Genomic DNA, 16,606 nt, shown 5'->3' on the forward strand with positions numbered 1-16,606 from the left:
ATACCATTTGGATTATGAACTGATGTTTGACTTTGGTTAATCTCATACCAAGATGAAATCACTTCTCTATAAAATGCTGGTAACATTTTTGTCATTTCACGAAGCACGTATCTATCAACGTTACAAACAAATGATGTTGGTATATTTGCAATATTACTAAACCAATAATTTGGTAGTATTCGCCAGGTAGTGTTTGTGTTCTTGCCTAACCTGTCTATATGTGCTTTAAAATGAGATTCTGTGTCAGTCATTTGTAGTCCACCTTGATCTAATTTATTGATTATGATTGCCCGTTGTACTTTTCCCTTTTTACCATCCCATAAGAATTCATAAAAGATTTTGTTTATTTTTGCAATTGTATCGTTTGGAATTTCAATCATTGAAGCAACATAAGAAATTCTTGACATCGCTAAACTTTTTAAAACTGTAATTTTACCAAAGAGGGATAAGTACCTGTTTTTCCACGCACACAACATATTTTATTTTTCCAGTTCAGCTTGACGGTTTCACTTTTACAATGCCCGAAGTATATTCCCAGTGCTTAAATTAGTTTGTCTGGCCATGAAATATATTCTAAATTCATTTTGTTTTTCCACTTTCCCAATATAAGACCTTCTGTTTTATTTCTATTTAATCTCAGTCCCGAAAACTTCCCGTACCCATCAATTAAATTTAAGACTATTGTTAGGGATTTAAATTTTGTAATGTTAAGTTGCATGTCATCTGCCATCTGTGTTATTTTAATCTCTTTCCGTTCTACTGCGTCTTCAACTTTTACCCCATGTATGTCTTTATCATGTTTTATTTTTGTTGCTAAAATTTCGACAACTAATAAAAATAAAAGCGCAGAGAGTGGACACCCTTGTCTTACTCCTCGTTCAATTTTAATGCTACTTGACAGCCAATCATTATTTGCCACAAAACTTTTTAAATCTTTGTATATACATTTGATCCAGTTTATGAACTGCAGACCAAAACCAAATTTTTGTAAAACTGCTAACAGAAAAAAATGATCAACAGAATCAAAAGCTTTAAAGAAATCTAGAAAAAAAATTGCGCCCCCTCGGTCGTTGGACTCTAAGTATGTAATTACATGTTCAATCGTTCGCACATTTTGACCCATATACCTTCCCTTTATATAGCCAACTTGATCTTGATCAATTATGATTGAAATTACTTTCTTCATTCTTTCAGCGAGGACCATAGATTAAATTTTATAATCGTGATTTAATAGCGAGATAGAACGCAAGTTTTGTAAATCTAAGCGGGATCCTTTTTATGAATCAGACTTATAATGCTTCTTTTCTGAGGTTCAGTTAAATGTTTGTTTACGTAGCTTTCATTATATGATTTGACCATAATTTCACTTAAGTCTTCCCAGAATCTGCGGTAAAGTTCGATCGGTAAACCGTCATATCCTGGTGTTTTGTTGATTTTCATTTTGAATATTACTTGTTGGCATTCATTTTCTGTGATTAATCCTTCACACTTTTCAGCTTCTTCGTTTGTCAGAACTCTTTTTACTTTCACAGATTGTAAATATCTCAGCAAAAGGTTTTCCTCCGAGCCCATTTATGGTGCTTTGTATAGCGTTTGATAAAAATGTTTTTCAGCTCGTATGATTTCATCTAAGCTTGTAATCATTCGCCCATCGACCAATAATTTGTTAATTTGTTTCTTTCTAAATATTTTTCTCTCTAGAGCCAAAAAGTAACCGGTGTTTCGTTCACCTTCTTCATAATACTTTACTCTTGCTCTGATTTGAATACCTCTTAGTTTATTGATATATATTTTATTCAATTCGTTCTTTAATTCTGTATATTTTACTAAATTAGTTCTTTGTTATTGCTTTGACAACTATTCAATTTTTCATCTAAATCTGCTATCTCTCTATATATTATATTTTCTCTCTTTTTTTCTTTGCTGTTTTTTTCCTTAGAGTAAGCAATTGACTCTTCTCGCACTCGTATTTTAATTAAATCTAGAGTTGTGCCACAGTTACACTTATATTCACATTCTTTTTTGTTTTCTCGATGACTAGTTTTATAAGAGAGCAGTACTGCTCTTCTTTTAGCAATGATGTATTTAGCTTCCAGTAACCAGGGCCTTTTGGGATTTTACTTACATACATCTTCAAGGATACCGCATTATGATCTGTCCTCATAGCATGCAGGTCGAATGTCTGCAGATTTGATATTTGAAAGAAGATGTTGGGAAATGAGCCAGTAGTCAAGTCGGCTGGCAATGCCTAATAACAACTGACGCCAGGTGAATTGCTTTTTGTGGGGATTGGCTTCTCGCCAGACATTTACGAGTTTAAACCTTTGATTAAAAGAGATAACTTTCCTGGTTTAGAAACTGGAGACTTTGTTCCAGGTTTATCTATTTCTGGGTTTAAAATTGTGTTGAAGTCATCTCCTAATATTAAGTTACCTTCGTTATTTGCCCTTTTTCTTATCCATAATTTTAAGTGTTGTAAAATATTTCATTTTGTTTTTTATATCATTTGGCGCGTATACATTAACAACGGTGCAAGTTGTGTCTTCGCATCCTACGTTGATAAGTAGTTTTCTACCGCCATCATCTGATTTACATTGTAATACAGCGTGCTCTAGTTTTTCACTAAATAAAATACTGACACCTTTACTGTGATTTGAACCGTAAGAGTTATAAATCGGACCTTTCCATTCTTTTTTAACCTTTTCTACTACTAAATCATTATTCCAATATGTTTCCTGTAGTAACGCTATATCAGCGTTTTGCTCCTTAATCCATTTAAATATTTGTTTGCGTTTCTGATTGTTACTGAGACCTCTTACATTTATACTTAGTAAGTGTAAGACAGTCATTAGTAACAATAACTTCTCGTGAACAAAAACGAAACAACACTACATGCTGGCAGTTTTTGTTAAATTAATGCTTTCCTTTTTTAGCTTTGCTCTTCTTTCTCTTTTTTCTTCCCCCTGACTTATTTTTGTCGATCTCTTTTGCAGTATTCGATATTGTGTTACCTGAGCATATTGCATTATCATAACCATCTTAGAAGTTATTATCCGATACATGTGTGGATGTCGTAGCAATTGTACTTTCGAGTTTTCTTTTCGAAGACGACCCTTTGTTTTCTTCAGACTTGTTTACATTTTGTGTTGGTGTCTCCTGTACTTTCTGTTCGCTTATCATATGGGTTTTACCTTGCTTACTTTTCAGAAACTCGGACAGTGTTCTCTGTCTTGTTTTTTCTGGCAGCTGTACCTGGCTTTTGCCGCTTTCGGACGTCGAGTCTACCTCCGTTTCGCTGTCTTGTGTCGAGTTGGAATCTTCTCTTTCAGTGTTGACAATGCATTCTGCTTGTTGACACGCTCTGCATCTAGTTTGATTCACACACTCTCGTGCATCGTGTCCAGTTTCAAGACATTTCTGACACTGCGAAACTTGACCACGATGGAATATTTTCACGCGAGAGGAACCGAAAGACCAAACTCGCGGGAGTGGTTTTGCCACATTGACAAATCGATTGCCGTTGCATATTTCTGTCAGCTGGTTGTTAACGCGCCACTTTTCTCGAATGACTCTGCTCAGCAACTTGCATCCTAGACTTTGTAATCCTTCTGCAATTATACTATCATGCACTAAAAGAGGCATTTCGCTCACAGTAACTATGATGGAAGATTCTCTTGATCTATAATATGGGTTCGTGTCATACAACTGAATGTGTTTACCTCTCAAGTTTAGTCCGTTTTGTAGAAGTATTAATCTATCTGCCAGGTCATGAACATAGGATTCTCCAGATCCCTTCGGCTCGCTGAAGCCCTGAAATTGCACCGACTTCTACAACTTCTGTCAAACCCTGAATAATCTCAGGACCATCTAGTCTTTGCTGTCTGATATTGGGATCCACGCCAGCTTGTTTCAGAAATAATGGCATGGCTGACGAGAATGCATCGTATCACCTGCAACAGCTGCGCTGTAGGATCTTGGACCATTGTTTTCCATGCTGTCTAGGGTTACGCTGACCTGTCATTTTTCGAGCAAGAAAAACGCTTCTATCTTCCACGTAATTGTCTAAATCTTCAAAATTTCTTCGTCTAGTACTTCACAATGCCTTCATCTTCGTGTCCGTTAGATGTCATACTCACTTGCTATGTTACCATACGAATATACCTCGGAAAGCTTTGAAACGATGCGAATGCAATACGCATTAGGGTAAGGCATGCGCACCTCCTCAGCATCTGTGCATGTATAGACGTTTGACATTGATATAAATGTAGTTAATGAGAATAGGGTGGTTGTAAGTGCGTATGTGTACAAAAATATGACCTAAAGTGTTATTCACTATACATAATAGTCTATGAGAAAACTATGAACATTTTTTACAATACAAAACTAGCAATATCTGTGCACTAATGGACATTTAACAATTGATGTAAACATATTTGATTAGAATAAGGTGGTTACAGGTGCACATTTGTACTCGCAAATTTGGAAATTTATATAAATGTATTTGCTTAGAATAGGGTTGTTGCAAGTGTATATGCGTATAAAAATTCTATTTTGGAATTTCACCGAAAATGTTGATTCACTACAAAGCAGTCTATGAAAAAAACTATGAATAATTAGCTAAATCTTTGCTTTTGTAATTGTGTGGCAATTGATATAAATGCACTTGATTAGAATAGGGTGTTTAAAAGTACAGATGTGAACAACAAATATGATATTTGAGCTTCATCTTAAAATATTAATCCACTTTTTATGATGGTGTATGGATAACTTATTAAACATTTTCCCCGTACAAACTTGCAATACCTATATGCATTTATATGTACATGTTGTTTAACATTGTAATAAGTTTCTTGGTAAACAATAAAGTGTTCTCTGTACAATCACAAGCCAGACTACAAATGAAGGTAAACATTGCTGTGATTGTCCCTTTTCAGGTTGAATAGCCTATTATAGTTCATGTAGTTAATAGAATTATTTCTTGTCAAAATGTGGTCTCTTTTTCATTGACTAAACCTTGCTTAAAAGTGATTGTTTGTAACAGTTTAAAAGTATTCTTTGAAAGTTCACAGATCAAATAAGAAATTACACGTTATATAAACTTTTATTGATGTGGACTGTGACACGCAGAGGAGGGTCACTGTTCTTTATGCATTAAAATTGGAGAGGGATACTTATTTTCTTGCAGACTCTTTTGAAGGGTCATTATTTTTCACGTCATTTTGGAAAACACCGACCCCTGTAATTTGTGTTCAGTCAGTCTCTAAATACAGAACAAAAGATGTGATTTTACACTATACAATATGGTTTTTGTGACTTTTTAGTTTAGAGACAACTCAACGCATATTTCATATAAATAGGAGAAAGTGTCGTTTAGAGTCCCCCATAAGTCTGTAAATCCCTTCAAATGCAGCCAACATGCCCTTTCATATTTTCAAATCCCCAACCTCAAGAAGTGTTCGCCCTTTTGGTATAGTGTGTCTTGCTAAGTGTGGTTTATAACTAACAAACTCTTTGAGTTCATGAAACATTTCTGAAAAATTCTTTTATCCGCTCTATACCAGCGACGATCATTTTCTTGTGTCCGAGCGAACCATCTTCATAAATGGCATGCCAAATTAGCCGTGTGGGCACACTCACTTTACATGTTAAGCCTTTGGTTGAAGGCAGATTGTTTAAGATGTTAACTTTAAATGGAGTTTATAGTGACACAGAGCGTAGCACAATTATCAATAGATTTTGAAATCTTATTAAAACACACAGAAAAACGTTTTTGTTGTCTAACCTTAAACAATTAGTGTTTGCTTTTCGTCCGACAACTTACAATTGTAGATACATAGCTACAATGCTATACTGGCACTGGTTCAATGGGATAAAAAAATTGACATATATGAGTAAGATATAAGTATAAAAATACCTTTGCCAATGTAAAATAAACATCCAGCTCTTTGTGAACCACATTTCAACTCCTCCCTTGGCTTTAGAAGAAATCAATTGCAGGAGACCGTGGGGAGCACTTTTAGCATCAACGGAGTTGCAGATGATAAATGAAATACAGTATCCTTGAAAAGACTTAGAGGGCAATTTAATTTACATATTGTATAAGATTAGAACATGATTTATGATTTAATACATCGCCGTTTCTGATGTCAAATAGTGAAATACATTATGCCAATTTTGGGAGATGAGGTGGATTTGTCATCCTGGAAAACCTGTCTATCAAATCATAGCAAATGTACCTTGAATTGCGAAATTAAAAGTAGTTTTGCAGAGCAAGTAGTAATTTGATATTCTCCTCTTAATAAGGTCAATGTATAGTTCAGTGATTTCACATTTTCAGTATATCATTGAGTAACGTAACTGACACCAGAAGAGTACAATATAGGATCTGAACAATCTTGCCTTCATACTTAAGCTGTATAGGAGTGGAAAAAGCAATATTATTTGGAACCCAATTGTATTATCAACATCATTAGCTACAAACATCAAGTAAACAGGTAAAACGTAAGAGTCGTGATACTTTTTTTCTTAAATTGAGAAAAGTGCTCTGACCATTTACCCAATCATTTAAAACACCGACCACTATCCGATTTGCTCTCGAAGGGTAGCTATGCTCTGCGGTGAGTGCGACAAATTCGATTTGGAGCCTTAAGTAGTTTTAAGATGTTAATTTAAAATAACAGCACTTCTGCCTTACATCTTTTACCTTGTAGCAGTGTTGACAAAGAGAGTTATCATCATATCCACACTGACAATCTTCCAGCCCTATATCAAAGCAAGGTGATAGTGTGCATTCTCCATCAAAGCATCTACTCTCCCCATTACTACACACTGCACCACCCGGATGGAAAATTACTTATTTACAAATAATTTAAAGCTAATGTTAAATGTTTCTAAAGAGTAAGAGTGGTTGACAATTATTTTCTGATGTTCCGCATAACATATATTACCATGCTCTCTGAATTCGCCTTTGACTCCATTTATCTAATTCTTCGTGAAATATATTTCCATGTAGTTTACGTTTATTCAGCACTGATTCTTTTTAGAGTACAGTAAAATACAATGCACTGCGTTTTCATGGACATGTTATAACCTATGGTATACGCAAATCGGTAATGTACTAGGTTGCAAAAGAACTACAGTAATAATTGTTTTCCTGTTATAACTTAGGAAATCTATGCTACCATGCCAAGGATTTGAAAAACATGTTTTTATGTTGAGAGACCGTGTCATATATGTGGTCGAAGTCAGGAATGAGGTCAAAATGTGTTATAAGAGTTAGGTGCAGATCATGGCCGCCTTATGAGTGCGTTGACCTCTCATTTTAACTGAGCAAGCAATTGTGTTCACATAAAATGGCTATTCGGTGCATGACCTCTTTCAATAGTTGAAGGGAAGACCTTTCTTTTATGGTCAACCCTTCGCTAACCGCGTTCCTATTGCAGTATATAATCGGGGTAAGACCTTCAGTCTGATAGCGCTGGCGCACTCTAGACCGAAGGAAGAATGGAGAGAGTTGTGTGACAATACCACAAATCCAGCTGTTTTCTGATAGAAGCACTGAAAGAGCTTCTTGGTAAGGTGACTCCATAGTTCTTCAAGTTTATTCCGTAAAATAAGCAAAGATTTAACAAGGTTGTAGACAACTGTGTACCATGCGTTTCTGCTCCGATGATTTCAAACCAGTTGACGGTACCACAGAATGAATACCATCTGGTCGAAATCCTGTTCGTCCATCGGCTAAGACGAATCTAAAGGGACTCAATGAAATGTTTTTTACCATGTCTCTAGGACGTTCATAGGAAGGTGTGCTATGACTTCACCTATGCGATGTCAGAAAAGATGTAAATATGAGTGCTCATGACGCATTGCCACGCGAACAAAAACTCCCTGAGTTTTCATGGAAGCTTACTGAAACATGTATTTGTATAAAGATTAGAAATGATCGTCGTTAAACACACGCGATTGTTAGTTGTACTTCAAAGAGATGCATAAATAGCGAACTTTCTGGTATTCATTTTAAGTGCACATTGTTGTAGTTGAGAAGAGCAAGTAACTATTTTTGAGACGTTAGTTTCTGAAAGCCTTTGCCGTCCTTATAGCCGCATACTACTCGACAACGACTTTACAATCAGCCCTGATACAGCACGTTTCCTAAGCTTTCCAGGCGAGAAGAATGGAATCAACCGTCATTGAAATGGCTATTGACCTAAATTCAGGGTCAAATTTATTCAGCGGTCCAGGGTGTGTAGAATAACTATGCTTTCTTGTCAGATACCCCGAGGGTCTAAGATCACAACTGAATTATATTTAACCTTCGCTTGGCACGGTAAAATGCCACCTATATGTCGCAGTAACGTTGGAAAAACGGGTCTTGAGGTCAAGGTAACCTATGCCTTGTTGGAAAACCTGTCACTTGGCCTGCATTTACTGGTGGTCTCGTCTTGGCTTGCAGAGATGAACTGGGAATCTTCTATTGAGTACATAGACTTTATATTTCAGTTGACAAGTTTGACAGGTGCCATAGCCCTAGATACGCTAGCGCTTCTGCAATTGTCTAAATGCCTTGGATTACTCTTTGGTCGTTCTGTCCTCCTGCCCTGTCTGTTGTATCTTTCTCTCTTGTCCTTTGTATGCCCTTTCTCGTATTATTTTAGAATGGGATTTTAAACGTTACCTACAATGAGTCTCGGGACTGATATTCGGACTATCAAACTTTCACAAAACTTATTTGTTCTACCTTTTGTGGGGTCTCATAGAAATGAAAACTTTTCACTGGCATATATTTTGGTATTCAAAAAAATTAATTTTAATAGTAGAGTTAACATGGGATGGCGGTCGCAGTCGCTGTAATTTTATAATTGTCAGGATTCCATAGGAACAGCTTTTGGTCTTGTTTTTAGAGTAACATTGGGGCTTACGGCCTTTCGGTCATTTTAACATAGCTTGCCATTAAAGGTTTGCCATCTCTGTCGGATACAAACAAGTGATTGTATCAAGACAACTGAACTATTTACGAAGAGTATTACTCTTTTCACGAACAGTATACTGTAATAAGGCGCCATAAAATCAATTCTTTGTTTGCCGTCCGCGTGCAGGTAGGTTTTTGGGCGAAATCTGAAAAACAAACACACATCGTCTGCTCGAAAATACTGGCCGTTGTGCCCTTTCTTTGTCCGCAATGACACATGCAGAATGCCATCAAGAAGCAGCTTACTTAAATGTCGCAAAAACGCAAATGTCGTACGATCATTACAATACAAATAAGACTACCTATCGTAAAAGGGTACATCCGCCGCTGTACGTATAGTGTACATGTACATCTGTACCCACTGTTGTAGCGGACAAGTGTACTGTACGATCTATCGACCGTTTCGCGAGTTCATTTCTCCCTCAAAGTTTTCATGCGTGAAATTGTTTTGGTCTCCATAAAAGACGGAAACAATTTTTGACTGGTTTAGCTCCGAATAAGGAACGGAACTGAATTCCCATCAGCTTTTCTGCGATCCGCGATTGATCACGATAAGTTACTGGATCTGCACCGGGGCAAGAAGGTACAGTGAAATGTTCGTTGTTGAATGCTCCAAATAATTCGTACGCAGTTGAAATTGCTCTTAATTTGAACATTTTTCTACTACAAAACGATTGGGTCATTTTATGAGTCCAGATATGAATTCAGTTGTCATAAACAGTAATGGCATTCGGTATAGGCTGTCTTGACAAGCAGAATATTTGGCATTTTAGTATGCAATAGCGCTGATCACGGAACGTAATTTTTTTCAGTAATATGCAAAAATAAAATTTGTCCGCATTTTCCACAAAAACTATGAAAATAAAATCTGCTAGTGTTACAATGCATACTAAGAGTTACACTAATTCATATGAGTTTATGGCCAAAACTACAAACTGCAACAACAACCGCGCATGAGGCAACAAAATTTGTTCGAATTTCAGGCAGTGATGTCCGATGTTGAGCACGCTATATGTAGTAACAAACCTAACATCGCGATCAGCGGTATATTGGAAGTAGGCTAAAAAACTAGTTGATGCACAGAATTCAGAATTCAGAATGAAAGCCAAAAGTTACAGCAAATGGGGTATTTAACTCAACAGGAACTGTGTTCAGGATTAGTATTATTTGACACTCGGGACACTTAAAAAAGAGGATTTGCACTCAAGGCTGTTATGATTTGTTCAGCTACCTACTCTTCTTACAACAAAAATTGTAATTGTATGAAAGATGCAGTACTTTCAACTTTTACCAAAGAATTTGTTTTCTGAGTGACAACTACATACTTTGTTAGACTCAGTTACTTTTACAGTTTAATATTTGAAAGTCAAACAACTATTACTATTCGTTTTTTTTCTCATGTTGTTTATCTCGTTATGTCGTCTTGGCCTGCTTTTACTGGTGGGCTCGTCTTGGCTTGCAGAGATGTACTGGAAATCTTCAATTGAGTACATAGACTTTATATTTCAGTTGACAAGTTTGACAGGTGCCATCGTCCTAGATACGCTAGCGCTTCTGCAATTGTCTAAATGCCTTGGATTACTCTTTGGTCGTTCTGTCCTCCTGCCCTGTCTGTTGTATCTTTCTCTCTTGTTCCTTTGTATGCCCTTTCTCGTATTATTTTAGAATGGGTTTTAAACGTTATCTTTTATGTGGCTTTGATCATACGATAGATATGAATTAAAGATAAAACTTTACTTCCAATTGTAAACATCAATACAGGTCTCGAGCTTAAAAGTTCATGTCACAATCAATATTCAATTGTCACTGTGAAACATGAAATCCTCATGTTCCTTCATTAAGTGTTGACTACCTTCATCACTGTAAATATAAATTAAATATTATATTCTTGTTTTCGTCCTAACTTCGTGAATATCCTCGTAATACATAGTTAGCGTCTTTTTGCATTTGTCGCAAATATGCTTTGTATTCACAATTGAGATCTTGTTATATTAATTAATATTTTTACTGGTGCATCAGTGTTGTCCTTATATTAAAAAGTAGCCAGGTAATTTTACAAATTACACTGGTTGACTGCGAGGGAACGAAGCTACCGAGCGGCAAGTGAGCATAGCGAACGAGGGGGAAGAGCGCAAGGCGAAAATGAAATTTCGGAGTGGAAATGGTGTTCTCTAATGGCATCTGAGGTGACATTGGACATTTAGAGGAGGGATCAGGCTATTTAGTGCTTGATAGAACTTCGTCATCTAATGTTTGAGAGAAATGTACTGAATCAGAACCCCGGATCACTCAAAAAATGCTAAAATTATAATCAGAAAGAATATATGATAAGTACTATCTACGTTAAATAAATACTAGTAAGTATTCACCATCTGGCCTACCTATATAACTGCTTTCTTGATGATATTTAAAAAATGATATTCAATTCAATCAGAAAAGATTTGATTAATTAAGGGGACTACATCAAAAGATGGATGTCGGATAAAAAACTTAATTCTTTAAGTTTTGCCCACTCCTTGAAAGATGTTCCCATTGTTTCTTTACTGTGATAATTCCAATCATACTTAAAACACAATCAGGATGAAAAATGAAAATACTGACAGTATTCTTATGAAGAACACATTTACTTTTGTTAAAAAAAACATCGGTAAGATAAATCACTGTAATGTAAACACATGCACCAATATAAAAATGTATATTTCAGACAACTAGAAGAAAAAGTTTTCCAGTTGCAATTCAGGCAATGTAGGGAGCAAAATATGTAATTACATCATCAAACTAGAATTACTTTTTGTCGGATGAAAAACATTTTAAAGAATTTAGATTTTTATCCGACATCGATCTTTTGATGTGGTCCTTTAGTAACATACTATATCGATGAACCTTATTATCAAAAAATGACACGCAATAAAATGAAATATCCTGACATACCTTAATTTTTACAGACACGTATAGCGTATCAGTAGGTAGACGAGGCTGTCAGAGAAAACAGTGTAAAACGGTCGGAAACACGGCAACACACATGCCTGTGACCGTGGATTCTAGTACGTAAAAATAATCAATGAAAATAAAATATCCATTCAAATAAACAGTTTGTTCTAAAACAATTTCAGTTCTAGCTCATTTTTAAATCTAGAAAATGCGTCGGTATGGCTTTGAGAATAACTTGCTTTGTTGAGAAGATCATTATACACGTAGTGACGTTTGCAGGCAGCGCAGCTGCGGAAAACTAGCTTGCAAGTCTCGTGAACTTCGAATCTTCGATCAAAATCACATTTTTCGGTGCTTTTCTCTCACAAATTCAGCGAAACGTTTTTCATACATAAACCAATTTTGTCTGAATCAAGTATACCTTTTGAACGGGCTTTCTTCGGGGAAAAAAATATTCCATCGGTAAGGTGCCAGTGGCCGACGCCACACTTCCGTTTGTCGCCGTCGTTAAAGATGACTTAAGATAACCTTCATACTAATCAAAACCAATCATGCTGCTCGAAACAAAGACAACAACATAGGCACGTCTATAAGCCAATCACACTATTTAACAAATAAAAGATCGGGCTCAAAAAGCCACAAATTGGTATTTAGAAACTGTTTTATGTTTGTGCAGTTCCAAGTGGGGAAAGGAGTCGCGAAACTGTTAATCGTACGTGTGCCGTCTAACAATGCGATCTCGAAATTAATAGGTCTATAAAAATAATCTAATAATGTTAAAAGTAGCCGGAGAAAAATGCAAAACGGGCGGGTTATTTACCCGGCTTCTAAGGACAACACTGGATTATATGCATAAAATTTCGTCAGAGACAAACTGTCTTCGTATGTAACACAACCAGTTGATTACTGTCACACTGTACATGGAATTTTTATTATGGAATTTTTGTTCAGCCTCACAGTCACCTATTATAAAAACTATGCTTGTTGTACTTATACAGTATAACTTGTGTTTCGAAGCATTGCTTTCAATAAACACTGCATTGTAAATGCAATGGTTGGGTTTTTATACTTGTGACAAATAAACCGATTGGAAAGTTAAAGTTTATGGGATTGATCTATGTTGTGTTTTTTCTGCGTTTGCTTTTTTTGCTGGCTGGCTTGTTGGTTTTCCAAAAATCCAAGGGCAGCAAACAAAGAATTTTCTTTAAATGGCCTAATGGGAATCACTTAAACTTTAAGGTTGCTACATACCTCATGGACACTTTCAGATTTTTATTATTTTCTCAGCTATAGAAGTCCCAAACCTAAAAAAAAAGTAATACTTTATATTTTCTGAAAGCCCTGATATTGGGAAATTCGACCGTGCACAGTACACAGTCATTATTGGGATAATAGTCACGTGACAAGCGTTTTGCTGAACCTTCCAAAAACCGGTTTTTCCTCCCTTTGGCGAACACGCAAGATTGACAAGCCTTCGAAATACCTTAAAATCCGTCTCTGCGATTTTTTCTTCGAGTCTCCATTCAAATTATATGGCGCGACAATTACCATTCCTTGAAAAGCACCTTAGTCTAACACCTCTAATAGTGCATAACAAAAAACAAAGGCGTATAAAGGAAATCCCAGGCACTGATTTCAAGTGTATTAGCAAGGCTTGTCAATGTAAAAATTTCAACCGGAAAGGTATACTGTGCAGGGTCGGATTTCCAAATATCAGGGCTTTCAGAAAATATATACTATATTGGGGTTTTGGACTTCTATAGCTGAGAAAATAATAACATCTGAAAGTGTCTATGAGGTATTTAGTTACCTAAAGACTACCACAATAGTTATCTAAGGTTTAAATAATGATGTGATTCTTATTTACTGACATTATATTTATATCGTATATTTTGTGAAGGACAATGGATTTGCCAGTACAACATGGGCTGTCGATTGTGGATTACGTTATCCTCTCAGTCGTCTTGGCGCTCAGCTCATGCATTGGTATTTATTATGGGTGTACTGGAGATAAACAGAGCACTACTAAAGAATATCTACTGGCAAATCGTAAGATGCACTTCCTCCCGGTCGCGGCGTCCATGATGGCCAGCACTGCGTCAGCCATAGCTACCATCGGAACTGGAGCCGAAGTGTATATGTACACAAGCATAGTTTGGTGGCTTGGTATAGGATTTATCATAGTGAATCTTACAGTAGCCCACCTCTACCTGCCGTTATTTTATGATTTAGGAATAACTAGTATATACGAGGTGAGCAGAGATATTCTTGTGCAACAGATCACTGTTAAACAGTCGTACACCAGACAACAACTATATCTAAATCGTTGCCAATTGTAGTATGAACACTCAGTTTTGAACCATACAGCGACTGTTATTACGGCTACGAACGACAACCTACTGACATTCAATTACAGACACCTTGTAGAGTAAGTTATGATTGTGGATCGTTTTGAACGAAAGTGAAGTAATCACCAAATTGCAAAAAAAACCAAAACAAAACATGTAGATAAATGCATTACAAAGCATCGGATAATGAAGTTGTCTGCAACACATTTGTTTGTGGTGAAGGGCGTATACTTGAATGTATACGTGTATGCATTCGTTGGTACATACCACAGTCGCCTGTTTTCTAAAATTCCGCTCTGTGCCTACGGTCACCATAGGCGTGTGTATATACGCCTGAGAAAAACTTCACGGAATTTTAGAAAACGGGCGACTGAGCACATTCAGGCTTGAGCATGCATGACGTATACATGGATGCATGGATTCATGCTGGGTCTCTCCCCTCTCTCTCTCTCTCTCTCTCTCTCTCTCTCTCTCTCTCTCTCTCTCTCCATATTATTTTGTCACTTGAGTCTTTCGGTTTGCGTTGTACATACTAATGAATAGAAACGGTTTATTTAGCCGGTTGAATGTTCTATAGTCAGCGTTTATATTTACGTTATTGCAAAGTTGTGTTCACAAATTTGTGCAAAAAATGTCATGCACAAACGTTAAGAAGTTTTCCTTTGTCTTTAGTACATGGAGTTACGATTTTCCCGACCGGTTCGCCTTCTGTCTACTGCAATCTATTTATTCTACAAGGTTAGTCTACGCTATGTTGAAATTTGGTTGTTTCGATAGTAGCTGAGCACTTTATCTAAATAAAAGTACAAGCCCCCCTACGGAGGTAATTTTGATATTATTTTATGCATTTCCTGTCGTCAATATTTAACTTATATCTCCAGTTTACTTTAGAAGTACGGATCACTAGAAATTAGAAACGATACGTTAATACAATACGCACTTTGGAGACAGATAATGTTTAAACAATGCATTTATGATTGAATAGGTCCTAATACATGAATAATCATTATTGTGAGGGCCTTCCTGAGAGACACAACTTCAAGAATCTGCTTTGATATATCTTCAAATGTCAAATTCTAATACATTTTTTTCACTCATATCAGGTACTTTATCTTGCCCTTGTAATTTACGCGCCTGCCATGGCATTGAACGCCGCCACTGGACTAAGTATTTGGACTTCAACTCTGACAGTTGGATCGGTGTGTACATTTTACACCGCCTTGGTAGGTACAAAAATTATTGACCATCTGTTTTATTTTGTAGTCTTAATGTCATGTCAATAAAACGTGACTGTCATTTAAACAATGTAGGTACTGCTTTCGGACAAACAGGACCGAAATTAGCTGAAATTACTTTGCACCAAACTGATTTCATTGGTTGTAGTGGTTGAAGTATCAGCGCAGTATATATAAACCTACATGCGTATTTTTATGGTCTAAAACTTTGAGCAGCAAACCGGACGAACTTGAAGGGTTTATGGTCGTGTAATTTTTAAAAAATGATATTCTAATTTCATATTTATTAATATCTTTTGCTTAGACAACACATGTCTTATCCGTATGTAAATTTAATTGATCGATGCCGTATCAACACACGTCCTTCAATTTAAGATTTATAATTTTATACTGCAGGGAGGTATGAAGGCCGTAATATGGACGGATGTCATGCAAATGGTTCTAATGTATGTTGGGGTGCTATCTGTAATCATTAAAGGGTCAGTTATGCTTGGAGGACTTGGCAACGTCTGGAAAATCGCCGATGAGGGCGGCAGAATAGTCTATGCTGAGTAAGGAAATTTCCTTGTATAATGTTTATCATTCTTTGATGATACATCAGCCAGAGAAATATTCTACAGATATTCAACCACATTCGTATCACTCCAGAAACTATAAAGTGGACCTACCTGTAGATTGTGAACAGAGAATTACACGCACACACAGGCATGATAGAACGATCGGTCCATTCCGCATAAGACAAATTCTTCTTGTTTCTACAAGTTTGCTTACTCAAGTTTTCACATTAGAGTTTTGTGACTTTGTCATAGTTTATGCCTATAGCTTTATATGACTAAATGTTAAATTTGTTGACGTCATTCTCTGTGTTCCAGTTTCGATATCGACCCAAGAACACGTAACACGGTTTGGTCGCTGACCATCGGTTTTGCATTCAACTACTTATCGCCGGCTGGAGCAAGTCAGCAAATAGCACAGCGATTTAACAGTTGTTCGAGCGCCAAAGAAGGAATTAAGTAAGTGAGCATGATAGGACCTGAGATTTTGTGATGATATTAACCTGCAGTTTATGAAATTGAATTCTTCAATCCATTGATTGTCCTGAAATTTAACCAAGTCTGTGCAGG

The 16,606-nt window shown here is 36.4% G+C and overlaps 1 protein-coding gene across 1 annotated transcript in view; it reads left to right on the forward strand.

Moving 5' to 3' along the window:
* The first annotated feature begins 7,447 nt into the window (after positions 1 to 7,447).
* Positions 7,448 to 16,606, forward strand: part of LOC139117391 (sodium-coupled monocarboxylate transporter 2-like) — a 44,718-nt gene continuing 35,559 nt past the window's right edge. Inside the window, exons 1-6 of the mRNA XM_070680475.1 lie at positions 7,448 to 7,573; positions 13,800 to 14,151; positions 14,920 to 14,985; positions 15,351 to 15,470; positions 15,879 to 16,033; positions 16,355 to 16,495. Coding sequence (XP_070536576.1) covers positions 13,804 to 14,151; positions 14,920 to 14,985; positions 15,351 to 15,470; positions 15,879 to 16,033; positions 16,355 to 16,495 — 830 coding nt within the window. The 5' untranslated portion in view covers positions 7,448 to 7,573; positions 13,800 to 13,803. The remainder of the gene's footprint in view (positions 7,574 to 13,799; positions 14,152 to 14,919; positions 14,986 to 15,350; positions 15,471 to 15,878; positions 16,034 to 16,354; positions 16,496 to 16,606) is intronic.

Source organism: Ptychodera flava, chromosome 18 (assembly GCF_041260155.1).
Source record: "Ptychodera flava strain L36383 chromosome 18, AS_Pfla_20210202, whole genome shotgun sequence".
NCBI classification, from domain to species: domain Eukaryota; kingdom Metazoa; phylum Hemichordata; class Enteropneusta; family Ptychoderidae; genus Ptychodera; species Ptychodera flava.